Source organism: Nerophis lumbriciformis, linkage group LG32, assembly GCF_033978685.3.
Source record: "Nerophis lumbriciformis linkage group LG32, RoL_Nlum_v2.1, whole genome shotgun sequence".
Lineage (NCBI taxonomy): Eukaryota > Metazoa > Chordata > Actinopteri > Syngnathiformes > Syngnathidae > Nerophis > Nerophis lumbriciformis.
In genome coordinates, this window is record NC_084579.2 from 9,016,143 (window position 1) to 9,042,824 (window position 26,682).

A 26,682-nucleotide genomic window follows, 5' to 3' on the forward strand; every position below is an offset into this window, starting at 1 on the left:
TTGAAATCAATTCTCTGATGTACAGGGAGCCAATGTAAAGATTTAAGAATTGGTGTAATGTGCTCACATTTTTTGGTCTTTGTCAGAACTCTAGCAGCAGCGTTCTGAACAAGCTGTAGCTGCCTGACAGTTTTTTTGGGAAGACCTGCAAGGAGACCATTACAATAGTCTAGCCTACTGGTAATAAAGGCATGTACAAGTTTTTCTAAGACTTGAGCTGACAAGAGCCCTCTAAGTCTTGTTACATTTTTGAGGTAATAGTAGGCCGATTTTGCAAATATCTTGTTTTAATTGAATATACGTTGAAAAGGATTGGCAAATCATTGTATTCTGTTTTTATTGACCATTTACACAACGTGCCAACTTCACTGGTTTTGGGTTTTGTACAATGGGAATGTTTTTACATTGGCATGCCGAGGACACAGTCGCTCCAAAAAAATGGTGTTTATTTAATTTGGTGTCAACGATGCGAGATGCAATACGTGGGAGAGACAAGAAATGTGGTCGATACTCGAATGGTACAACATGAATACAACGTCACCAAGGAGAAAGACACAGACACGCATCTGGTAGGACTTACGACATGGCTGGCAGAATGTCAGGACCGCGGTGATTGAGACCAATATTAAATGGAGAAAGAGGGCTGAACGGCTTTGGATTTTTAGACTGGACTCTCAACATCCGAGAGGTCTAAATAACAAACCACACGTGATGGACCGTCCTGTCTTTGATTTTCACTTTTTTATAGATCGCCTTGCTCTAACCCTAACCATTTTATCTTTTGCTTTATCCCCCTAACAATGCCCTAACCTTAACCACAAATTCAACCCTAACACCCACCCCTAACCCTAACCCCTAACCTAACCTGTATTTTACCTCATCTCAATGGATGTTTGTAGGTGTCTGGAAGAGATCAGAATAAATGTGATAGTTTTCTGGAAGATTCTTTTGTATACGTTTTTAATGTGGTGTACACGGCATCCAAACTTTAAGTGCATTATGATTTTTCCATTTTCTAGGGGCGCATGACTTATTTCAGCCTCAGAAGTGCGTAAGAACAAAATAACATAAGTCGATGGGAGAAGTCGATCGGGATGCAGATTCTTCTACTGAAGCGTATGGGAGAATTAGATCCCAGGAGAGGATTTGTAGAAAAAGGAAGGGTTAGTAGTTGGTTCGTAACTCCATGTTCACTAAGTGCATGCTTTCAAATTGTAAGCCATAACGTTTGAAGTTGAACACTTCAAGCAAAGGTCTTTTTTTAGGACAGAGTTGTGATGTTGGACCGTCCACCAGGTGGCGCTACAATCCTCTGAACAGACCGCCGAGGAATATGATCATCAATCTGACCTCCTATTTGGGACAAAGGACATGAGAAGGGTATAAGTACTTTTGAAAATGAAAGCAAATGTTTTGTTTTTCAAAATTGAACACAGATTTCTACCGGCTAAAGTAAATCCTGATTGATGGAGGTTTCTGGGGCAAATCTGTATTTTAGAGCGAGGGGGCCCTTTGGTGGTCAGTGGGGGCATCATTAATTTGTTCAGAGTCATTACGTCAAGGCTTGGACCATCATAGACCCCACGAGGAACACCTTGATTGTTGAGCATCTGTTAAAGAAATTAAAATCTCAGTTTGGTATTCATAGGTTAATTGTAACAACATCAGGTTACCTCGCTGCGAGCTCTGATCCTCCGGTATGCAGTATCAGGAAACGCTTTCCTTGGAATAAAGCGCCCTGACCCTTGTGTCACATTGAGTTTTCCATCTTCTAGAACAACTCGACCATTACAGATCACCACTGAGGCATCCCCTTGAAACTCCAAACCCTCAAGGACGTTCAGCTCCACTGTCTATCATTCCAGTGGAAAGACATTTAAGAGAACCATTGGTGACTTTTATTGACAAAAGCAAAAGCTGCTCTTCACTCATAGCAAGTTGCAAAATCCAAGAGATTTTACCAAGTTGTGTGTTTTTGCAGAAACAGTTTTAGTGTTTTTTGGGTTCCAAACGACGATGTCAGCGTCAGACCCAACAGCGATTCGCCCTGTTTCCACATACAGAAGAAGACATGGTTGTGGAATTCTTCAAAGTTGACAGTTTTTTTTGCCCCGGGGGGTTTTGATTGATTGATTGATTGATTGAAACTTTTATTAGTAGATTGCACAGTTCAATTGACCACTAAATGGTAACACCCCAATAAGTTTTTCAACTTGTTTAAGTCGGGGTCCACGTAATCAATTCATGGTACCAATATATACTATCATCATAATACAATCATCACACAAGTTAATCATCAGAGTATATACATTGACTTATTTACATTATTTACAATCCGGGCAGAGAACATAGTGAGTTCAGATAGCATAAGAACAAGTATATACATTTGATTATTTACATTTGATTATTTACATTTGGTTATTTACAATCCAGGGAGGTGGGATGTGGAAGGGGGAGGGTGTTAGTCAAGGTTTGAAGTTGCCTGGAGGTGTTGTTTTAGTACGGTTTTGAAGGAGGATAGAGATGCACTTTCTTTTACACCTGTTGGGAGTGCATTCCATATTGATGTGGCATAGAAGGAGAATGAGTTAAGACCTTTGTTAGATCGGAATCTGGGTTTAACGTGGTTTGTGGAACTCCCCCTGGTGTTGTGGTTATGGCGGTCATTAAGGAAGTAGTTTGACATGTACTTGGGTATCAGGGAGGTGTAACGGATTTTATAGACTAGGCTCAGTGCAAGTTGTTTTACTCTGTCCTCCACCCTGAGCCAGCCCACTTTGGAGAAGTGGTGTGAGGTGTGATCTGGGGTGGAGGTCTAGAAGTAACCTGACTAGCTTGTTCTGGGATGTTTGGAGTCTAGATTTGAGGCTTTTGGAGGGGTTCTGGGGTACCAGGAGGTGCAAGCGTAATCGAAAAAATCGGTTGCTGATGAACTTTGTCATTTCTATATGAGAATACGCTATCGCGTCATCATAATTTTACAATGGCTGTTATACATACTTGCCAACCTTGAGACCTCCGATTTCGGGAGGTGAGGGTGTGGGGGGCGTGGTCGGGACGGGGGCGTGGTTGAGGGGAGGGGGCGTGGTTAAGAGGGGAGGAGTATATTGACAGCTAGAATTCACCAAGTCAAGTATTTCATACAAATATATATACATACGTACATATATATATATATATATATATATATATATATATATATATATATATATATATATATATATATACCGTACATCCTGAAAGTATGCAAACAAAACTGTGTTTAGATAGTTGATACTTCAAATTTGCATAAATAAATCTTAAGGAATATAACATAACTTGGTTTCTGAGAGCTTCAAAATGTAATGAATAAAATGCTAAAGTTGTTGATAAACAAGTAATTATTTTAATCATTAAATATGGTCATTTTAAATGAATTATTATGATCATTTAAAATTAATGATTTCAAATATGTTTATTTTAATGTATAATTCTATGGCTGGATGTAATAAGGAGTCAGAAAAAATAAATAAAATTACAATTAATTTTGATGTTTTTAGCAAAATATAGTAAACTTTTTTTTAATTTTTTAAATTAATAAATATATTTCTTTTTAGGTAAGATAAACATAATAATACAATGTATCTCTAGTCTGGATGATTTAGTTCTTGTCACCCCTGTTGTCATAAAGAAAAGGCTGTCCTCACTCAGGTCCGCATGGAGCTGGAGGGGGCGTGGCCTCCAGCTCCGGCTGAAAATCGGGAGATTTTCGGGAGAATATTTGTCCCGGGAGGTTTTCGGGAGAGGCGCTGAATTTCGGGAGTCTCCCGGAAAATTTGGGAGGGTTGGCAAGTATGCTGTTATATAGGAGTTGACAATAATTAGCGAATAAAAATGTATTGTTAAGATGATTGTGATCAGATACCTTTGCGGGGGTAAATGTTGAAGAGTTTTGCAGCATTGGTACTGGTCACAGCGACAAATTCATTCTCATCAATCTTTCCAGTGCACTGCATAGAAATGTAGTCAGAGGAAGAAAACAAACTTTGCAATTAACTTCATGAAACACGGTCTTTCAGCCACATATCGATAAAAAAAAGTCATCTCACCACTATTCTGTCCCAAACCACCGACATCCTCTCCTCAATTCCATTGGTTCCTTCTGGTATAAGGGTAAAATCATCTTTACCCACAGCCTTCTGAGCAGTGGAGAAGCTAGCTTGAGCACTAGCGGTCACCTGCAGGTCCCCACTGGAAGTAGGATACAAAAATGAGGACCCAACAGGGCGTCCCCTTTGTTTGTACACAGTGGTGTGCCGTCAGGGCCAGCAAGGCCTTCTCTGCTGGCCTAACCAGAAATCATAATTAAAGATTAAAGTAATTTTTTATTTACTTTCCCTAAATATCTAAAGCATTCATATTCTCTTAATGTCATATTATGCTCCTCCCAATACTGTTGTTTTTAGGTTCGAGTTTTTATCCAATCAGAATTCAGCTAGCTTATGTTGCCATGCTGTACAAAATCTGCCCGGGGCCTTCAGAATCAACAATGCGGGCGTCTGTGCACTGTCAGTGAAGGGGAACATACAGTTGATAGACAGTTGCAATAGCCAATCAGATCATGAGTTGTTGTCAGTAAGGCCTTCTAGCTGGCCCTGACATTTACGCGTCCTGTGATTGGATACTCACTAGGGAGTCCCAAGTGAGTATCCAATCACAAGTTGCGAAAACAGGAAGTGGCATCAGAGCCATACGAGCCATAGAAAGCCACAGAAAACTCACCGGTACAATAACTTCAAAGATAAAGTGTTTGTCTTACAACTACTGTATTTTTCGGACTATAAGTCGCTCCGGAGTATAAATCGCACCGGCCGAAAATGCATAATAAAGAAGCGAAAAACATATATAAGTCGCACTGGAGTATAAGTCGCATTTTTGGGGGAAATGTATTTGATAAAAGCCAGACATTTGAAAGGCAATTAAAAATAAATAAAGAATAGTGAACAACAGGCTGAATAAGTGTACGTTATATGACGCATAAATAATGCCTGGTATGTTAACGTAACATATTATGGTAAGAGTCATTCAAATAACTATAACATATAGAACATGCTATACGTTTACCAAACAATCTGCCACTCCTAATCGCTAAATCCCATGAAATCTTATACGTCTAGTCTCTTACGTGAATGAGATAAATAATATTTGATATTTTACGGTAATGTGTTAATAATTTCACACATAAGTCGCTCCTGAGTATAAGTCGCCAAACTATGAAAACAACTGCGACTTATAGTCCGAAAAATACGGTAGTAATCCGCTGTGGACAGACGAAGCCAAGCAATGCAGGTTTGGCGAGCGATGTGCGCTCCCGCAACGGAAATACATTTTTGGCAGGCAATCACATTTTGGCACAACACCGGCGGTGAAATGGTTTGCCCGCCACTTTCACACGACTCAAACGACTACGACGGTACCACTGGCTTATACGGCGTCGGATGGGTACTACAAATTGGGAATTCAAATATTTTATAAATTTATTTTTTCATGTTTCATTTGTTTTATTCAATTCTTTTAATTTTGACAGTACCATGTGAGATATGTTTTAATTGCCGATGCGGGGTTATTGAATGTTAAATGCACCAAAAAATTGACTGTTTTGTCCACACTCCAAGTCCGAGTCCATGGTTCTCGCCCGGAAAAGGGTGGAGTCCCATCTCCGGGTAGCGGAGGAGACCCTGCCCCAAGTGGAGGAGTTCAAGTACCTCGGAGTCCTGTTCACGAGTGAGGGAAGAGTGGATCGTGAGATCGACAGGCGGATTGGTGCGGTGTCTTCAGTAATACAGACGCTGTATCGATCCGTTGTGGTGAAAAAGGAGCTGAGCCGGAAGGCAAAGCTCTCAATTTACCGGTCGATCTACGTTCCCATCCTCACCTATGGTCATGAGCTTTGGGTTATGACCGAAAGGACAAGATCACGGGTACAAGCGGCCGAAATGAGTTTCCTCCGCCGGGTGGCGGGGCTCTCCCTTAGAGATAGGGTGAGAAGCTCTGCCATTCGGGAGGAGCTCAAAGTAAAGCCGCTGCTCCTCCACATGGAGAGGAGCCAGATGAGGTGGTTCGGGCATCTGGTCAGGATGCCACCCGAACGCCTCCCTAGGGAGGTGTTTAGGGCACGTCCGACCGGTAGGAGGCCACGGGGAAGACCCAGGACAGGTTGGGAAGACTATGTCTCACCGGCTGGCCTGGGAACGCCTCGGGATCCCCTGGGAAGAGCTGGACGAAGTGGCTGGGGAGAGGGAAGTCTGGGCTTCCCTGCTTAGGCTGCTGCCCCCGCGACCCGACCTCGGATAACCGGAAGAAGATAGATGGATGGATGGATGGATGGATGGATGGATGTCCACTGTTGAGGGAATTCAATGCACAGTAGAGTGCAAGTGTGTTTCTATATAGTATCTCCAGCCGTGGCCATGTGGTGACATAAATTACGGTATTTTGAGAGGTGAAGTCGGACTCAGTAGGACATCACTAAAGGCCTAGGTGAGAAACGCCCGGCCCGCCACTGTTTTTACATGACTGTGAGCTGAAGAGGTCGCACAATCCAATCAATCCAACAAAGAGATGGCGTAGCTGCACAAACCATGCCAAGAGAGAGCCAAGGTACTGCGGAGTTGAAGGATCAGGGTTGAGAGGAGGGCTCATAACGAGGGCGGCAGCTGTAGCCCAGTCTTTGGACCAGTAGTGAGAGCCATCCACTGCCAGGCTGGCTGTGATTGGCTCCCCGTACACCACAATCCCTGCCAACCAATAGGAGGAAAGCAACCACAACAAATCAAACGATTCATTAGCCCTGTTCTGTACTTGGATCTTTAGCTTGGTTACTTAGACCACTGACTTCTTTAGTCATATTACAGTCCCCTAAATAGTTTGCATTATTGTATGACTGAAAGTAACGGACTAAAGGCAAACCTATTTGTACGTCACCTTTTTTCCGGGCCTTGGCAATCACATCGGCAGCAGATTTACTCATCACCTTTGTAACATAAAGCGGGCAGTTGGTTTGTTTTGCAAGAGTCACAGCTCGGTTGACGGCCTCGGCCTCCAACTGAAGACAAGATGACATCACATGTCGGGACTAGTAGCACTTCATTACTTTTAGAAGCAAGTTGTTGAATTTAGGTACAGTAGTTATAGGCTTTCTCCAGAGGAATACAAAATGACCTCTTCAGGTTGAGAGAGGACATGTCCTTCAGGTCCAGTGATGCCAAGACTCAGGATCCGCTTTTGTTCCTGGAACACAACCCTAACACTTTTAAACCACTTGAAATGTTTTAAAATTGATTTAGCCTCGAGGGATTTTGAGTTCACATCTTATTTGTACCTTCTCAATAATGTCCCCATTCTCTGCGTGTACCTGGGCGACAGCGCCCAAGTCCCTGATGACACCGAAAGCCTCATAAAGCTGTAACCAAAGAAACAACAGAGGACTCAGCAAGAAAAATACTTTTTGAAGATTATTATTAGTAATCTCATCACATTCCTATGAAGGTACACAAACTGTTCCACCTCTGAGTCCGAGCTCTGGTATCTGTCCTTGTAGCTCATGAAAAACAGGAAGGAGTTAACACCTGCAACACAAATTTTGTCTTCAGACACACTTTATCTGTTCACCCCAGCAGATTTGGGGCTAACAGTCAGGTCATCCTTGCCATGACATGAAGCTAAACAGACTGTGGTACTTAATGTGACCAGCAGAGGTACTCATAGCCTCAATAATTTTGTTAAGGCAGACTCAGTAAAGCATACTTGCCAACCCTCCCGGATTTTCCGGGAGACTCCCGAAATTCAGCACCTCTCCCGAAAACCTCCCGGGACAAATTTTCTCCCGAAAAACTCCCGAAATTCAGGCGGACCTGAGTGACGTGTTGACAACACACAACAACAGTGTCTACCGTAAAGCAGTTTGTCTGCCGTAAACAGCAATGTTGTGACACTTTTAAACAGGACAATACTGCCATCTACTGTACATGCATATGTGACCCACCCATAATATGTCACATTTTTGTGTTGATTTATTTATTTTATTTTGTGGTTTGAATTTGTTTTTGGAGCTGTCATTACACATTTATCAGTATTCACATTGGTCAGTAGGGGGCAGTAGGGCGTTTCTTCCCAATTGAATGCTATCACCTGCAGACCGGAAGTGTCTTGTCATTCTGATGAGCGCGACCAGTCTGTGAACAATTAAAACGTCCTGTGTGCTTTTTCCTCCTGTATAACAGGCTAGTTTTGGTGAATCAACTCACTGAATAATATCCATGTGATCTTTATAAGTTTAAGTACACATTCTGATGGTGGAGCCTAACTCTAAAGTGTTTGTGAGTTGTAGTTTGTAAATGAACACTGAAATTCAAGTATTTATTTTATATATATATATATATATATATATATATATATATATATATATATATATATAGCTAGAATTCACTGAAAGTCAAGTATTTCTTATATATATATATCTTAACCACGCCCCCAACCACGCCCCCCGCCCCCACCCCCCACCTCCCGAAATCGGAGGTCTCAAGGTTGGCAAGTATGCAGTAAAGAGGACAAGTACACTCCTGATACATGTTTTAAGACCAGTTGAAAAATTGCAATCATTTACATTTTCCACAGTGGCCTCTTAAGAAGGTTCTAAGAAGAACTTCCAAATGCAAAGAGAATTGGAGTGAGCCAAACATTTGTTTTTGGAGTAATAGATGTATTACACAAAAGCATTAAACATCTGATGAAAAGTTTAAGACCGCAGCCTAAGACCAAATCCTAATAAAAATGTGTATTCATAGTGATTTACAGATGAACATTGGCAGTCGATAACAAGACTCAGGTTTCTGTGCTCACAGAAGTTGACATTGGACTCACCTCTGTCCTTGACCAGAGTCTCCAGCTCCTCATAGAGTCCATCGTGCCAGCGCGTGACATCCACATGGAAGGAGAAGTCACAGCATGCCTCCTGGTCAGCAGCGTCCCTCCATGTCTCAAACGCTGACAACAGACTAGTGCCTGGCTCCGGCAGCACATGGTCAACTGGGATTTTTATTCCAAACAAAGTTGTCAATGAGCCAAATTGGACTAACACTGAATGATCAATATTATTTGGGAATAAACTGACTGATCATGGTGGTTCCTCCGGCCAGTGCCGCTCTCGTTCCCTGGTAGAAGTCATCAGAAGGATTGAGGCCTTTCTGGGTGGCGTACAAGTTGGTGTTGCCATCGATTCCTCCCGGGATGACCAGCTGACCAGAAGCATCAACCGTCCTCACAGCCGCAGGAACAATCAAGTTCTGCCCGATCTGTCTGTGAGGGGAACATGACTCATGCCTCATCGTTCCACTTGTAGTTCCTTGGATGAACTGTGGCAACTAGCTGAGGGCCCTAACCTTAAATAAATATTTCCTAAATACAGAAAGAAAAATCTACTTTTGTTTTGTAAATGTATGCTTCACAGGAGTGAAACATGCAAGTCTATTTTAAATTTGACAAAATAAAATGGGATGGACACAGACACACACGACAATGACACGACTGAACATTAGTTTCATCACTAAAATGCGTAAAAGATATACTGTATCAGACATAAGTACATGAGAAATGCTAATTAATGTTGATCTACCCTTCATAGCAGCACATCAGTAAAATACATCTTTAATAAACAAAATATATTCTCATTATAACTGGAGAAAGAGAAAACTCATTAGATGAATACAAAAGAGCTACTTGATGGTTCCGTCCTCGATGTAAACATCAGCGTAAAACGACTGGTCATCATTGACTATCTTTCCTCCTTTTATGATCAGATGGTTGCCCTGGAAACAGATAACATATTTCAAGTCAAACGTGTGTTGTAACAATACTTTATACACACACAAATACACTATCTCAATGTTAGTGTGTTAATATTCACTCATTTAAAAGTGTCAGTATTCTTTTCCATATTTTTACCATTACAATATCATTTTTTTTCCACTTAGAAAGTGTTTATTCCATGCAAAGAATGATGTCATTGTGTCTCTCGACCCCTCGGCCTTACTCGCACGTTCTTCCCTTGGTGACAGACATCTCGTTTGGAAATTCTGACCGCTTGAATTGGCAACCTTAAACTGATGGCGACTTTCCAAAGCTGAAACTGCCCCCTTGTCATTGCAAATATCACTTCTGTTTGTTTGAGCTGGTAAAGATTTAAGTCATTCTAAAATGCATTTTAACACAGCCCCATAGTCGAGGGTACAAGGTGGTGCAGTAAATGCAGAGCTTCATCTTTCAAGTCAAAGCTGTGGACCATATTTAAGGGTACGAAGTTGAGCAGTAAATGTAGAGCTTCATCTTTCAAGTCGAAGCTGTGGACCAGAGTCGAGGGTAGGAGGTGGCGCAGTAAATGCAGAGCTTCTTCTTTCAAGTCAAAGCTGTGCATCATAGTCGAGGGTACGAGGTGGCGCAGTAAATGCAGAGCTTTATCGTTCAAGTCAAAGCTGTGGACCATAGTCGAGGGTACGAGGTGGAGCAGTAAATGCAGAGCTTCATCTTTCAAGTCAAAGCTGTGGACCATAGTCGAGGGTACGAGGTGGAGCAGTAAATGCAGAGCTTCATCTTTCAAGTCAAAGCTGTAGACCATAGTCGAGGGTACGAGGTGGAGCAGTTAATGCAGAGCTTTATCGTTCAAGTCAAAGCTGTGGACCATAGTCGAGGGTACGAGGTGGAGCAGTAAATGCAGAGCTTTATCGTTCAAGTCAAAGCTGTGGACCATAGTCGAGGGTACGAGGTGGAGCAGTTAATGCAGAGCTTTATCGTTCAAGTCAAAGCTGTGGACCATAGTCGAGGGTACGAGGTGGAGCAGTAAATGCAGAGCTTTATCGTTCAAGTCAAGGCTGTGGACCATAGTCGAGGGTACGAGGTGGCGCAGTGAATGCAGAGCTTCATCTTTCAAGTCAAAGCTGTGGACCATAGTCGAGGGTACGAGGTGGAGCAGTTAATGCAGAGCTTCATCTTTCAAGTCAAAGCTATGGACCATAGTCGAGGGTACGAGGTGGAGCAGTAAATGCAGAGCTTCATCTTTCAAGTCAAAGCTGTGGACCATAGTCGAGGGTACGAGGTGGAGCAGTAAATGCAGAGCTTCATCTTTCAAGTCAAAGCTATGGACCATAGTCGAGGGTACGAGGTGGAACAGTAAAAGCAGAGCTTCAGCTTTCAAGTCAAAGCTGTGGACCATAGTCGAGGGTACGAGGTGGCGCAGTAAATGCAGAGCTTTATCGTTCAAGTCAAAGCTCTGGACCATAGTCGAGGGTACGAGGTGGAGCAGTAAATGCAGAGCTTCATCTTTCAAGTCAAAGCTGTAGACCATAGTCGAGGGAACGAGGTGGAGCAGTAATCAAATCAAATCAAATCAACGCGGAGCTTCATCTTTCAAGTCAAAGCTTTGGACCATAGTCGAGGGTACGAGGTGGAGCAGTAAATGCGGAGCTTCATCTTTCAAGTCAAAGCTGTGGCCCATAGTCGAGGGTACAAGGTGGAGCAGTAAATGCTGAGCTTCATCTTTCAAGTCAAAGCTTTGGACCATAGTCGAGGGTACGAGGTGGTGCAGTAAATGCAGAGCTTCATCTTTCAAGTCAAAGCTGTGGACCATAGTCGAGGGAACGAGGTGGAGCAGTAAATGCAGAGCCTCATCTTTCAAGTCAAAGCTGTGGACCATAGTCAAGGGTACGAGGTGGCGCAGTAAATGCAGAGCTTCGTCTTTCAAGTCAAAGCTGTGGCCCATGGCCGAGGGTATGAGGTGGAGCAGTGAATGCAGAGCTTCATCTTTCAAGTCAAAGCTGTGGACCATAGTCGAGGGTACGAGGTGAAGCAGTGAATGCAGAGCTTCATCTTTCAAGTCCAAGCTGTGGACCATAGTCGAGGGTACGAGGTGGAGCAGTGAATGCAGAGCTTCATCTGTCAAGTCAAAGCTGTGGACCATAGTCGAGGGTACAAGGTGGAGCAGTGAATGCAGAGCTTCATCTTTCAAGTCAAAGCTGTGGACCATAGTCGAGGGTACGAGGTGGAGCAGTAAACGCAAAGCTTCATCTTTTGTCTCTGTGCTCTCACCAACATTACGCTTTAGTAAAGCGAGCGCATTACCGCAGACGCTACCATGCGTCCATCTCACAATTAATCTTTCACTCTGAAAACCATGGAATTTAATTTGAAGGTGCCGAGTCTCGACCCAGAACCATTGTCATTGGGTGCTTTAATCCCTGTTCAATATTGATAGCTGTACCTCATCTTCTTTACATAACAAAAGTTTATGTCAATTAATGTGTTACAGTATTTTTGAGACCAATTCAGATGGATTAGATCTTCATTCCTCTCACAACATGGAGTAATGTACCTCAATTTTGTCCCGAATGTGTCCAGAAAGGACCACCACAGTCGCTTGGCTTCCTCTTGGTGCGTCTCCTGAGCGATCAGATCTGCGGCGCTGCGTCTGTGGGCTGAACGACTCAAAGTTCAGTGTTTTGTTCTCAAAAGCTCCTTCCACACTGCTGAACATGCCGCCGTATTTCATCCTAGGCCGAGGAGAGTCAGAACCGAGCTTGGACAAGAGTGAGGCGGCGTCGTCATCCTGAGAATATCTTCTGTCAGACATTTGGCGGCTAGGAAAGAGGAGACAAACTGCAGTCTGAAGTCAGTGGCTGAGGAGCAGGAAGTTGACAGCTGAAGAGCAGGGGCAGCAAATGAAGTGAGTGGGGGGGGAGCTCTGTGACCTAAAAGCAATGTGAAGCCAAGAAGAAGAGCAGTCAAGAGGAAGGGATCGCTTGTAACAGTCCAGACCATTTGGTGTCATGTCCATTAATACAATTGTCCTTCTTAGCAAAAGGACACATTATTCCACTTGAACCTGAAGAAAGTGTTCCTTCTAACCAGACTTGGGCAAAATACGCTAATTGTTGGGACGAGAACACATTTAGGGCTTGCTGGGTTACGGAGCACGAAGAGATGGAATGAGGATGATTGTGAGATGGATGATGAATGGATCATTTATTCTTCTCTAAGAGAAAGTCAGAATCTGTGGCGGAGAGTGACCCAAAAGCAAAGTGTTGCTGAAATGCCCGTTTTCATTGGATTTTTTTTACTCTTTGCTTTCATGTTTCAACTTATTGGACGTGTTTTTGTTGATTGCAAAACGTGTCGAGGAGCTTGCATGAAGTAAACTAGTAGCGTTCGTGTGTTCTTAGTATTCAGCCTTTCATTGATCATGTAGTCCTAATATCGCATGTTAAATCAATCATATAGTCTTAATATTTCATTCTAAATCCATCATATATTCTTAATATTCAATGTTTAACCGGTATTTAATGTAAATATTCAATGTTTAATCGTTCATATATTCTTAATATTCAATGTTTAACTGGTATTTATTGTAAATATTCAATGTTTAACCGGTATTTATTGTAAATATTCTATGTTCAACCGGTATTTATTGTAAATATTCAATGTTTTACCGGTATTTATTGTAAATATTCAATGTTTAATCGTTAACATATTCTTAATAATCAATGTTTAACCGGTATTTATTGTAAATATTCAATGTTTAATCGTTAACATATTCTTAATAATCAATGTTTCACCGGTATTTATTGGAAATATTTATTGTAAATATTCAATGTTTTACCGGTATTTATTGTAAATATTCAATGTTTAATCGTTAACATATTCTTAATAATCAATGTTTAACCGGTATTTATTGTAAATATGTATTGTAAATATTCAGTGTTTTACCGGTATTTATTGTAAATATTCAATGTTTAATCGATAACATATTCTTAATAATCAATGTTTAACCGGTATTTATTGTAAATATTTATTGTAAATATTCAATGTTTTACCGGTATTTATTGTAAATATTCAATGTTTAATCGTTAACATATTCTTAATAATCAATGTTTAACCGGTATTTATTGTAAATATTTATTGTAAATATTCAATAGTTTACCGGTATTTATTGTAAATATTCAATGTTTAATCGTTAAAATATTCTTAATAATCAATGTTTAACCGGTATTTATTGTAAATATTTATTGTAAATATTCAATGTTTTACCGGTATTTATTGTAAATATTCAATGTTTAATCGTTAACATATTCTTAATAATCAATGTTTAACCGGTATTTATTGTAAATATTTATTGTAAATATTCAATAGTTTACCGGTATTTATTGTAAATATTCAATGTTTAATCGTTAAAATATTCTTAATAATCAATGTTTAACCGGTATTTATTGTAAATATTTATTGTAAATATTCAATGTTTTACCGGTATTTATTGTAAATATTCAATGTTTAATCGTTAAAATATTCTTAATAATCAACGTTTAACCGGTATTTATTGTAAATATTTATTGTAAATATTCAATGGTTTACCGGTATTTATTGTAAATATTCAATGTTTAATCGTTAACATATTCTTAATAATCAATGTTTAACCGGTATTTATTGTAAATATTCAATGTTTAATCGTTAACATATTCTTAATAATCAATGTTTAACCGGTATTTATTGGAAATATTTATTGTAAATATTCAATGTTTTACCGGTATTTATTGTAAATATTCAATGTTTAATCGTTAACATATTCTTAATAATCAATGTTTAACCGGAATTTATTGGAAATATTTATTGTAAATATTCAATGTTTTACCGGTATTTATTGGAAATAGTCAATGTTTAATCGTTAACATATTCTTGATAATCAATGTTTAACCGGTATTTATTGTAAATATTTATTGTAAATATTCAATGGTTTACCGGTATTTATTGTAAATATTCAATGTTTAATCGTTAACATATTCTTGATAATCAATGTTTAACCGGTATATATTGTAAATATTTATTGTAAATATTCAATGGTTTACCGGTATTTATTGTAAATATTCAATGTTTAATCGTTAACATATTCTTAATAATCAATGTTTAACCGGTATTTATTGTAAATATTTATTGTAAATATTCAATGTTTTACCGGTATTTATTGTAAATATTCAATGTTTAATCGTTAACATATTCTTAATAATCAATGTTTAACCGGTATTTATTGTAAATATTCAATGTTTTACCGGTATTTATTGTAAATATTCAATGTTTAATTGTTAACATATTCTTAATAATCAATGTTTAACCGGTATTTATTGTAAATATTTATTGTAAATATTCAATGTTTTACCGGTATTTATTGTAAGTATTCAATGTTTAATCGTTAACATATTCTTAATAATCAATGTTTAACCGGTATTTATTGGAAATATTTATTGTAAATATTCAATGTTTTACCGGTATTTATTGTAAATATTCAATGTTTAATCGTTAACATATTCTTAATAATCAATGTTTAACCGGTATTTATTGTAAATTTTTATTGTAAATATTCAATGTTTTACCGGTATTTATTGTAAATATTCAATGTTTAATCGTAACATATTCTTAATAGTCAATGTTTAACCGGTATTTATTGTAAATATTTATTGTAAATATTCAATGTTTTACCGGTATTTATTGTAAATATTAAATGTTTAATCGTTAACATATTCTTAATAATCAATGTTTAACCGGTATTTATTGGAAATATTTATTGTAAATCTTCAATGTTTTACCGGTATTTATTGTAAATATTCAATGTTTAATCGTTAACATATTCTTAATAATCAATGTTTAACCGGTATTTATTGTAAATATTTATTGTAAATATTCAATGTTTTACCGGTATTTATTGTAAATATTCAATGTTTAATCGTTAACATATTCTTAATAATCAATGTTTAACCGGTATTTATTGTAAATATTTATTGTAAATATTCAATGTTTTACCGGTATTTATTGTAAATATTCAATGTTTAATCGTTAACATATTCTTAATAATCAATGTTTAACCGGTATTTATTGTAAATATTTATTGTAAATATTCAATGTTTTACCGGTATTTATTGTAAATATTCAATGTTTAATCGTTAACATATTCTTAATAATCAATGTTTAACCGGTATTTAATGTAAATATTCAATGTTTATTGAATTGTAATTGTAATTGTAAGAAATCCCACTGTTTATATCAAACATGCTTCACTGATGAGAGTATTTGGCGAGCGCCGTTTAGTCCTACTAATTTCGGCTGTACTTGAACTCACCATAGTTTGTTTACATGCGCAATTTTCCACCACAGAAAACTTCTTTGTCTCATTTTGTCCACCAAACATTTTATGCTGCGAATGCACAAAGGTGAGCTTTGTTGATGTTATTGACTTGTGTGGAGTGCTAATCAGACATATTTGGTCACTGCATGACTGCAAGCTAATCCATGCTAACATGCTATTTCGGCTAGCTGTATGTACATATTGCATCATGATGCCTCGTTTGTAGCTATATTTGATCTAATTTAATTTCCTTTACTTATGTCCTCGCTGTATTTAATTTATATTTGCATGTGTCATGACACATTATCTGTTTGTAATATTGGCTGCATTTCTGATAGTTGTGTGCCATGTTGTTCCAGACCACAGCAAACGTTACCCAGCTTGCAAAGATTGTAATAAATCTATTAGAAAAACAAGTTTAGTTTAACTTGGACACATACATCTATACCTTTGGCCATTCTAAGACAGTCATTTACAGGAGTTATCTCACCCCCTGAGAAGCCTCCCTTTTACTAATGTTTTCCATTGTTGTAAAAATGTGTACAATAAATATTACATTTCAACATTTCTGCCTGTGACACATAGCCATTTTGATAGTAGGCTAATATAGACACTTACATCATGTGTTGCCTTCATTATAACACTGATATAAGACTTTTAAAGTCATTTTGATAGTAGGCTAATATAGCTAATATAGACACTTACATCATGTGTTTCCTTCATTATAACACTTATATAAGACTTTTAAAGTCATTTTGATAGTAGGCTAATATAGCTAATATAGACACTTACATCATGTGTTGTCTTCATTATAACACTTATATAAGACTTTTAAAGTCATTTTGATAGTAGGCTAATATAGACACTTGCATCATGTGTTGCCTTCATTATAACACTTATATAAGACTTTTAAAGTCATTTTGATAGTAGGCTAATATAGACACATCATGTGTTGTCTTCATTATAACACTTATATAAGACTTTTAAAGTCATTTTGATAGTAGGCTAATATAGACACTTGCATCATGTGTTGCCTTCATTATAACACTTATATAAGACTTTTAAAGTCATTTTGATAGTAGGCTAATATAGACACTTACATCATGTGTTGTCTTCATTATAACACTTATATAAGACTTTTAAAGTCATTTTGATAGTAGGCTAATATAGCTAATATAGACACTTACATCATGTGTTGCCTTCATTATAACACTTATATAAGACTTTTAAAGTCATTTTGATAGTAGGCTAATAAAGCTAATATAGACACTTACATCATGTGTTGTCTTCATTATAACACTTATATAAGACTTTTAAAGTAATTTTGATAGTAGGCTAATAAAGCTAATATAGACACTTACATCATGTGTTGCCTTCATTATAACACTTATATAAGACTTTTAAAGTCATTTTGATAGTAGGCTAATATAACTAATATAGACACTTACATCATGTGTTGTCTTCATTATAACACTTATATAAGACTTTTAAAATTATTTTGATAGTAGGCTAATATAGCTAATATAGACACTTACATCATGTGTTGCCTTCATTATAACACTTATACAAGACTTTTAAAGTCATTTTGAGAGTAGGCTAATATAGACACTTACATCATGTGTTGTCTTCATTATAACACTTATATAAGACTTTCAAAGTCATTTTGATAGTAGGCTAATATAGCTAATATAGACACTTACATCACGTGTTGCCTTCATTATAACACTTATATAAGACTTTTAAAGTCATTTTGATAGTAGGCTAATAAAGCTAATATAGACACTTACATCATGTGTTGCCTTCATTATAACACTTATATAAGACTTTTAAAGTCATTTTGATAGTAGGCTAATATAGCTAATATAGACACTTACATCATGTATTGTCTTTATTATAACACTTACCGGTATATAAGACTTTTAAAGTCATTTTGATAGTAGGCTAATATAACTAATATAGACACTTACATCATGTGTTGCCTTCATTATAACACTTATATAAGACTTTTAAAGTCATTTTGATAGTATGCTAATATAGCTAATATAGACACTTACATCATGTGTTGTCTTCATTATAACACTTATATAAGACTTTTAAAGTCATTTTGATAGTAGGCTAATATAGACACATCATGTGTTGCCTTCATTATAACACTTATATAAGACTTTTAAAGTCATTTTGATAGTAGGCTAATATAGCTAATATAGACACTTACATCATGTGTTGTCTTCATTATAACACTTATATAAGACTTTTAAAGTCATTTTGATAGTAGGCTAATATAGCTAATATAGACACTTACATCATGTGTTGCCTTCATTATAACACTTTTACAAGACTTTTAATTTTTTGCGGCTCCAGATTTTTTGGTTGTATTTTTGGTCCAATATGGCTCTTTCAACATCTGGGTTGCCGACCCCGGTTCTAGAGAGTTGGTGTTGGGGGAGGGCCAATAAAAGCGTTTCCACCAAAGTAGGACATGGCTGGCCAAGTAAATAGGTCAAGAGTATGTCGGACCAACTGAGCGCAATCGAAGGGTCCAAATATTAGAAACGGTTCTCCGTTTTTGAGGAAATGGTTCAAAGATCTCTGCTACACGAGCAGACAACTCAGGAATAATCTTCCCAGCAGCAGCAAAGTGCAAATGAAACTCTGGATTGACACTCTAAGGTAGGGTTGTACGGTACACCGGTACTAGTATAGTATCGCGGTACTAATGAATCAAAAACGCTACTATACTATACTGGCATGACGGCGCTGGTTTTACGAGCAGAGGAGCATGTTCGGCAGCGCACTATCACAGAGTACTTATAAACAGACACAGTGTGTAGACAGAAAAGGGAGAACGGATGCATTTTGGTCTAAAAAGTAAAGATAAAGGTGAAGTTATAACACTGAAACGCCCTCAGGAAGAGGTACTTTAAGACATGGCTAGCTAGCTAGCGGCTAACATCCATCCGCAGTCGGTAGTGTTTTAGCTACTTCTAAATCACTAATCCTTTTCTCCATGGCGACAAATAAAGTGACTTTCTTACAAGTATCATCCCTGCAGGACGAGGAATAGCTAAACATGCTTCACTACACACCGTAGCTCACCGGCATCACAATGTAAACAAATGCCATGGGTGGATCTACACCTGAAATCCACTGTAATGATACCAAGTACAAGACCGTATCTAGTCGATACTACTATTTTTTAATGGCACTAAATCTTTTTTCCTTTTTTTCTAAATGTATATTATGTTTATAAAGTCAGAAAATACGTCCCTGGACACATGAGGACTTTGAATATGACCAATGTATGATCCTGTAACTACTTGTATCGGATAGATACCTAAATGTGTGGTATCACCCAAAACTAATGTAAAGTATCCAAACAACAGAAGAATAAATGATTATTACATTTTAACAGAAGTGTAGATAGAACATGTTGGAACAGAAAATAAGCAGATATTAACAATAAATGAACAAGTAGATTAATAATACATTTTTACAGTTTGTCCCTCATAATTTTGACAAAATAATAGAAAGGTACTAGGAGTCCTTGTTTGTTTACTTACTACTAAAAGACAAGTTGTCTAGTATGTTCAACATTTTATTTAAGGACTAAATTGTTATTGGATTGCAATAATAAACATGTTTAATGTACCCTAAGAGTTTTTGTTAAAATAAAGCCAATATCGCCATTTTTGCGGTCCCTTTATTTAGAAAAGTATCGTAATACATTTTGGTACCGGTATCGGGACAACCCTACTCAAAGGTTCCAACACCTCTGGACCTTTCCAAGATAGCAGACATTCACAACGCTATTTCCATGTCCAAAAAGTGCCCGACAAGCACGTTGAGTCATTTTATTTTCACCTTTCCAAAGTCAGAAGTCACCGCAAACAAACGGCAGTAGGAACGTCATCACCTGTTCTCGGCTCTCTGGGGGCTCGCAGGTCAGCTGGCCTCTGATTGGCCGAGCGTTCAGCTGCGGGACGAGCGAGGCTGAAAGACAAAAGCACAAACTAAAAGGCCATCGATGCTAACTTGACAGCAGATGTCACTCACACGTTATTTGTTGACTATGTCAAGTTTCAACTTGAAGTAGATCCATCAGTTTAAATCACAAGAACCTCAAAGGGCTTCACAAACCAAAACATTGAAGAAAACAAACATTTGTAGACTTTTCTAACACGGAAAGACAAAACAATGAAGATGAAAACTTGTCTTCATGCAAATCTCATCAGGAAATTTTGTCGAATCTCATCAGAAAATGTTGTCGAATCTCATCAGAAAATGTTGTCGAATCTCATCAGAAAATGTTGTCCAATCTCAGCAGAAAATGTTGTCAAATCTCATCAGAAAATTTTGTCGAATCTCATCAGAAAATGTTGTCAAATCTCATCAGAAAATGTGGTCAAATCTCATCAGAAAATGTTGTCAAATCTCATCAGAAAATTTTGTCGAATCTCATCAGAAAATGTTGTCAAATCTCATCAGAAAATGTTGTCAAATCTCATCAGAAAATGTCAAATCTCATCAGAAAATGTCATCAAATCTCGTCAGAAAATTTTGTCAAATCTCAGAAAATTTTGTCGAATGTCATCAGAAAATTTCATCAAATCTCATCAGAAAATTAAGTCAAATCTCATCAGAAAATGTTGTCAAATCTCATCAGAAAATTTCGTCAAATCTCATCAGAAAATTTTGTCGAATCTCATCAGAAAATTTTGTTGAATCTCATCAGAAAATTTCGTCAAATCTAATCAGAAAATTTTGTCAAATCTCATCAGAAAATTTTGTCGAATCTCATCAGAAAATTTCGTTGAATCTCATCAAAAAATGTTGTCAAATCTCATCAAAAAAAGTCTGCGGGCTATAGAGCGTTTTCTATTCGGGCTCCAGTACTATGGAATGCCCTCCCGGTAACAATTAGAGATGCTACCTCAGTAGAAGCATTTAAGTCCCATCTTAAAACTCATTTGTATACTCTAGCCTTTAAATAGCCCCCCTGTTAGACCAGTTGATCTGCCGTTTCTTTTCTTTTCTCCTCTGCTCCCCTTTTCCTTGAGGGGGGGGGGCACAGGTCCGGTGGCCATGGATGAAGTGCTGGCTGTCCAGAGTCGGGACCCGGGGTGGACCGCTCGCCTGTGCATCGGCTGGGAACATCTCTGCGCTGCTGACCCGTCTCCGCTCGGGATGGTGTCCTGCTGGCCCCACTATGGACTGGACTCTTACTACTATTATGTTGGATCCACTATGGACTGGACTCTCACAATATTATGTCAGACCCACTCGACATCCATTGCTTTCGGTCTCCCCTAGAGGGGGGGGGGTTACCCACATATGCGGTCCTCTCCAAGGTTTCTCATAGTCATTCACATCGACGTCCCACTGGGGTGAGTTTTTCCTTGCCCGTATGTGGGCTTTGTACCGAGGATGTCGTTGTGGCTTGTGCAGCCCTTTGAGACACTTGTGATTTAGGGCTATATAAATAAAGATTGATTGATTGATTGATCAGAAAATGTTGTCGAATCTCATCAGAAAATGTTGTCGAATCTCATCAGAAAATTTTGTTGAATCTCATCAGAAAATTTCGTCAAATCTCATCAGAAAATTTTGTCAAATCTCATCAGAAAATTTTGTCGAATCTCATCAGAAAATTTCGTCAAATCTCATCAAAAAATTTCGTCAAATCTCATCAGAAAATGTTGTCATATCTCATCAGAAAATGTCATCAAATCTCGTCAGAAAATGTCATCAAATCTCATCAGAAAATGTCATCAAATCTCATCAGAAAATTTCGTCAAATCTCATCAGAAAATTTTGTCGAATCTCATCAGAATTTTTTTGAATCTCATCAGAAAATTTCGTCAAATCTAATCAGAAAATTTTGTCAAATCTCATCAGAAAATTTTGTCGAATCTCATCAGAAAATTTCGTCGAATCTCATCAAAAAATGTTGTCAAATCTCATCAGAAAATGTTGTCAAATCTCATCAGAAAATGTCATCAAATCTCGTCGGAAAATGTCATCAAATCTCATCAGAAAATTTTGTCAAATCTCATCAGAAAATTTCATCAAATCTCATCAGAAAATTTCTTCAGAAAAGAGGGAATTTTTTCGAAAATGGTAAGAATTTTTTTTTGAAAGAGTTGAAATGGTGGTTGTTGGAATTTTTCAAATCGGTCGAGAAATGTTGAAGTAGTTACATTTTTAATTGAGAAATGGTATCACGGAATTCCTGGAATTTTGGGGGAACCGAGAATTTTTCCAGTTCACAAAACTTTTTTTTGTCCTGATTAAGAGGAGGAATGATTTGACAGTGGAATGGTTGAAATGGGTTGAAAAATGTGGAAGGAGTAGTCGACAGAAAAAAGGGTGGAAATAGGGCTTTGGAAAATCCTGGAATTTTCTGGAACTTGGAAAAAATATAGTTTGAATGTCCAGGATGAAATTTTCTGATGAGAAATGTCATCAAATCTCATCAGAAAATTTCGTCAAATCTCATCAGAAAATGTCATCAAATCTCGTCAGAAAATGTCATCAAATCTCATCAGAAAATGTCATCAAATCTCATCAGAAAATGTCATCAAATCTCATCAGAAAATTTCGTCAAATCTCATCAGAAAATTTTGTCGAATCTCATCAGAAAATTTTGTTGAATCTCATCAGAAAATTTCGTCAAATCTAATCAGAAAATTTTGTCAAATCTCATCAGAAAATTTTGTCGAATCTCATCAGAAAATTTCGTCGAATCTCATCAAAAAATGTTGTCAAATCTCATCAGAAAATGTTGTCAAATCTCATCAGAAAATGTCATCAAATCTCGTCGGAAAATGTCATCAAATCTCATCAGAAAATGTTGTCAAATCTCATCAGAAAATTTCATCAAATCTCATCAGAAAATTTCTTCAGAAAAGAGGGAATTTTTTTCGAAAATGGTAAAAAAAATGTTTTGAAAGAGTTGAAATGGTGGGTGTTGGAATTTTTCAAATCGGTCGAGAAATGTTGAAGTAGTTACATTTTTAATTGAGAAATGGTATCACGGAATTCCTGGAATTTTGGGGAAACCGAGAATTTTTCCAGTTCACAAAACGTTTTTTGTCCTGATTAAGAGGAATGATTTGACAGTGGAATGGTTGAAATGGGTTGAAAAATGTGGAAGGAGTAGTCGACAGAAAAAAGGGTGGAAATAGGGCTTTGGAAAATCCTGGAATTTTCTGGAACTTGGAAAAAATATAGTTTGAATGTCCAGGATGAAATTTTCTGATGAGAAATGTCATCAAATCTCATCAGAAAATGTCATCAAATCTCATCAGAAAAGTTCGTCAAATCTCATCAGAAAATTTCGTCAATTCTTATCAGAAAATTTCATCAGATTTCATCAGAAAATGTCATCTAATCTCATCATAAAATTTTGTCAAATATCAGAAAAGTTCATCAATTCTTATCAGAAAATTTTGTCAGATTTCATCAGAAAATGTCATCAAATCTCATCAGAAAATTTCGTCAAATCTCATCAGAACATTTTATCAAAACTCATCAAAAAATTTCATCAAATCTCATCAGAAAATTTCATTATATCTCATCAGAAAATTTCATCAAATCACATCAGAAAATTTCATCAAATCTCATCAGAAAATTTGGTCAAATCTCATCAGAATATTTAATCAAATCTCATCAGAAAATTCCGTCAAATCTCATCAGAAAATTTCGTCAAATCTCATCAGAAAATGTCGTCAAATCCCATCAGAATATTTAATCAAATCTCATCAGAAAATGTCATCAAATCTCATCAGAAAATTTCGTCAAATCTCATCAGAACATTTTATCAAAACTCATCAGAAAATTTCATCAAATCTCATCAGAAAATTTCATTATATCTCATCAGAAAATTTCATCAAATCTCATCAGAAAATTTCATCAAACCTCATCAGAAAATTTTGTCAAATCTCATCAGAAAATTTCGTCAAATCTCATCAGAAAATTTCGTCAAATCCCATCAGAATATTGAATCAAATCTCATCAGAAAATTTCGTCAAATCTCATCAGAAAATTTCGTCAAATCCCATCAGAATATTGAATCAAATCTCATCAGAAAATTTCGTCAAATCTCATCAGAAAATTTCATCCTGGACATTCAAACTATGTTTTTTCCAAGTTCCAGAAAATTCCAGGATTTTCCAAAGCCCTATTTCCACCCTTTTTTCTGTCGACTACTCCTTCCACATTTTTCAACCATTCCACTGTCAAATCATTCCTCCTCTTAATCAGGACAAAAAAACGTGAACTGGAAAAATTTTTGGTTTCCCCAAAATTCCAGGAATTCCGTAATACCATTTCTCAATTAAAAATGTAACTACTTCAACATTTCTCGACCGATTTGAAAAATTCCAACACCCACCATTTCAACACATTAAATTTTTTTTAACCATTTTCAAAAAAATTCCCTCTTTTCCCGGAATTCCCAAATTTTCATGAAATTCCCATTGAAATGAATGGGACATTTTTCAAAGTTCCACAACTCCTACATTTTTTATCCGATTCAAACCATTCCAATTTCAAAATATACAGACTATTCAACATTCAAACTATTCTAACATTCATACTACATTCTGTCAGCTTTTCAGTATTGGAGTTTTCATACGCAATTCCTTCAGGAATTGCCTCATTTAGTTATAATTATTTTACCAAATAACAAATTGCAAGAATCGTGTTGAATTAAGAATACATTTTGAATCGGATGGTCACTTTGGGAATCGGATCGAATCGTTAGATGCCCAAAGATTCACACCCCTATGAAAGACGATTTTGTTTGAGGCCACAACAAGGTGCAAGACGTAAAGAGCTGCAATGTTTATTAAGATGGTTATCACAGGTGCATCATAGTAAGACAGCAGTTTGTGGTATTCAAGAAGAAAAAAATGCTAGTTTTTGAGTGTAAAATCTTTATTATGTGCACAAAACTTTCCGTCGACGAGCTGTGTGCGTGGCGGTGGTCCCTCCCCGACACCGAGTACGCACCGGACAGGGCCAGGCTTGCATGGTTTGACCCTTAACAGTGACACCAGGCACCACTACAACCTTTACAAAGCCAACCACTGCCAACAACACCACCCAGCTCTGAAGAAAGTTGACATTTCAAGCCCACAGGATGACAAGATCCACATTCATAAATCTGATCTTTAGCAAAGAACTAACTGGTGGGCGAGATAAAACACGTTAAAAAAAAACCCAAAACAGATTGACCTGGAATGTACAACAGGACAGAAAAGTCAAAAGCAGTGCATGAAACTGCACACAATCCATATTTGGCAACACAGAGAAGATGAGAGGAAATACTGCTGCTACATACAACCTTTCAGCACAACTTGGAACAAAAACTAAATAACGTAAGACTTTCTTTCAATAAAAATACTTCCTTTTTCTGTTTGTGTCATGGCGGCGGCTGTGAAGGGCGGGGAGACAAAGTGTGATAGTGGGGTGGGGGGATGGGAGGAAATGAAATGTTCATCTTGGAATGCAGACCTGGCCTCGCTGCAGTCATGGCCGGCAAAATCTCAGTCTGGTAGGGGGGGGGGAAGGCAAGGTGGGGGGATATCTGCGACTTACATGGCGACCTTGGCGACCTGCTCTTCCAGTCTGGCGATACGACGGTCCTGAAGGATGACGCGGTCCCGCAGGGACTTGAACTCCCTGAGCACCTCCTCCAGCTTGTCCTCCATCTTCTGCTGAAAAACACACCACACACCAGTAATACTTCCAACTTCAGTGGCTTTCGCCAAAAAATGTAATCTATATATAAATGTTGATGCTTTTCAAAATAAAGCGGGACCACAAAAAAATGTAATCTTATGATACATTAAATTTCTTATAGCAATCAAAGAACAATTTTGTCCTTAAATAAAATAGTGAACATACGAGACAACTTGTCTTTTAGTAGTAAGTAAACAGACAAAGACTCCTAATTAGTCTGCTGATGTATGCAGTAACATATTGTGTCGGCTGGGAGCTGTTTTGTCCCAGCAGGTGGGGGGCGTCGACCGCCTGGTGCTATACATCAGTCGAAAACTCTCAGACCGGGAGGCGAGGTACAGCCTCGCCATCCGCTGGGCAGGCCGGTGCCCTCCGGTACTACTTCCTGGGGTGGAGTAGGCGCGGCCGGACGGCTTCCCGACCTGAGTCTGGCAGTGGAGGTATGTGGAGGGGGGCGTGGTCTGCGGGCCTGCCACTGAGCGGGGTGTGCAAGGACCGGCCTCAAAGACAGCGGCAGGTGAGCAGTATGCCCAGCTGGGCCTTGTTATCTAATCACCTGTCGCCTTTATTAGCAGCAGCCGGGACGAGACAAGTTGTCGGAGTTGGAGCCAGAGAGACACACACACGGATGAGACAGAGACTGCTAGAAAGCAATTCTGACATATACTGTATATACATACTTGCCAACCCTCCCGGATTTTCCGGGAGACTACCGAAATTCAGCGTCTCTCCCGAAAACCTCC

At 37.9% G+C, this 26,682-nt stretch overlaps 2 protein-coding genes across 4 annotated transcripts in view; both read right to left on the reverse strand.

Annotated features, from left to right (window-relative positions):
• Positions 1-320: 320 nt before the first annotated feature.
• On the reverse strand, positions 321-9,977 carry LOC133574572 (dihydropyrimidinase-related protein 2-like). The gene is made up of 13 exons (XM_061926747.2): positions 9,152-9,977; positions 8,902-9,066; positions 7,546-7,607; positions 7,361-7,441; positions 7,201-7,269; positions 6,964-7,084; positions 6,620-6,776; positions 4,089-4,230; positions 3,905-3,989; positions 1,962-2,047; positions 1,674-1,853; positions 1,445-1,610; positions 321-1,353 (listed from the first exon to the last, which is right to left on the reverse strand). The coding sequence occupies exons 1-13, from the start codon at positions 9,363-9,365 to the stop codon at positions 1,262-1,264; spliced, it is 1,620 nt and encodes a 539-aa protein (XP_061782731.1). The 5' UTR covers positions 9,366-9,977; the 3' UTR covers positions 321-1,261.
• The window catches only part of coro1cb (coronin, actin binding protein, 1Cb), a 50,613-nt gene continuing 33,228 nt past the window's right edge, over positions 9,298-26,682 (reverse strand). For 2 of the 3 annotated variants that reach the window (XM_061926740.2, XM_072912085.1), the window contains exons 11-15: positions 25,796-25,914; positions 20,109-20,185; positions 12,401-12,503; positions 9,757-9,845; positions 9,298-9,336 (exon numbers count right to left, since the gene is read on the reverse strand). In XM_061926740.2, the coding sequence (XP_061782724.1) occupies positions 9,833-9,845; positions 12,401-12,503; positions 20,109-20,185; positions 25,796-25,914 (312 nt within the window). In that variant the 3' untranslated portion in view covers positions 9,298-9,336; positions 9,757-9,832. The remainder of the gene's footprint in view (positions 9,337-9,756; positions 9,846-12,400; positions 12,504-20,108; positions 20,186-25,795; positions 25,915-26,682) is intronic. The other variant, XM_061926741.1, reaches the window with a different exon arrangement.

Excerpts from the sequence above, each read along its gene's own strand:
- LOC133574572 (XM_061926747.2), bottom strand. The coding sequence starts at position 9,365 with ATGAGGCATGAGTCATGTTCCCCTCACAGACAGATCGGGCAGAACTTG. Across the intron at positions 7,085-7,200 it reads TCCTCTCTCAACCTGAAGAG|TTGGAGGCCGAGGCCGTCAA; the intron begins GTCATTTTGTAT and ends TCTTGTCTTCAG. Across the intron at positions 1,354-1,444 it reads ATCAGGATTTACTTTAGCCG|GAGGTCAGATTGATGATCAT; the intron begins GTAGAAATCTGT and ends TGTCCCAAATAG.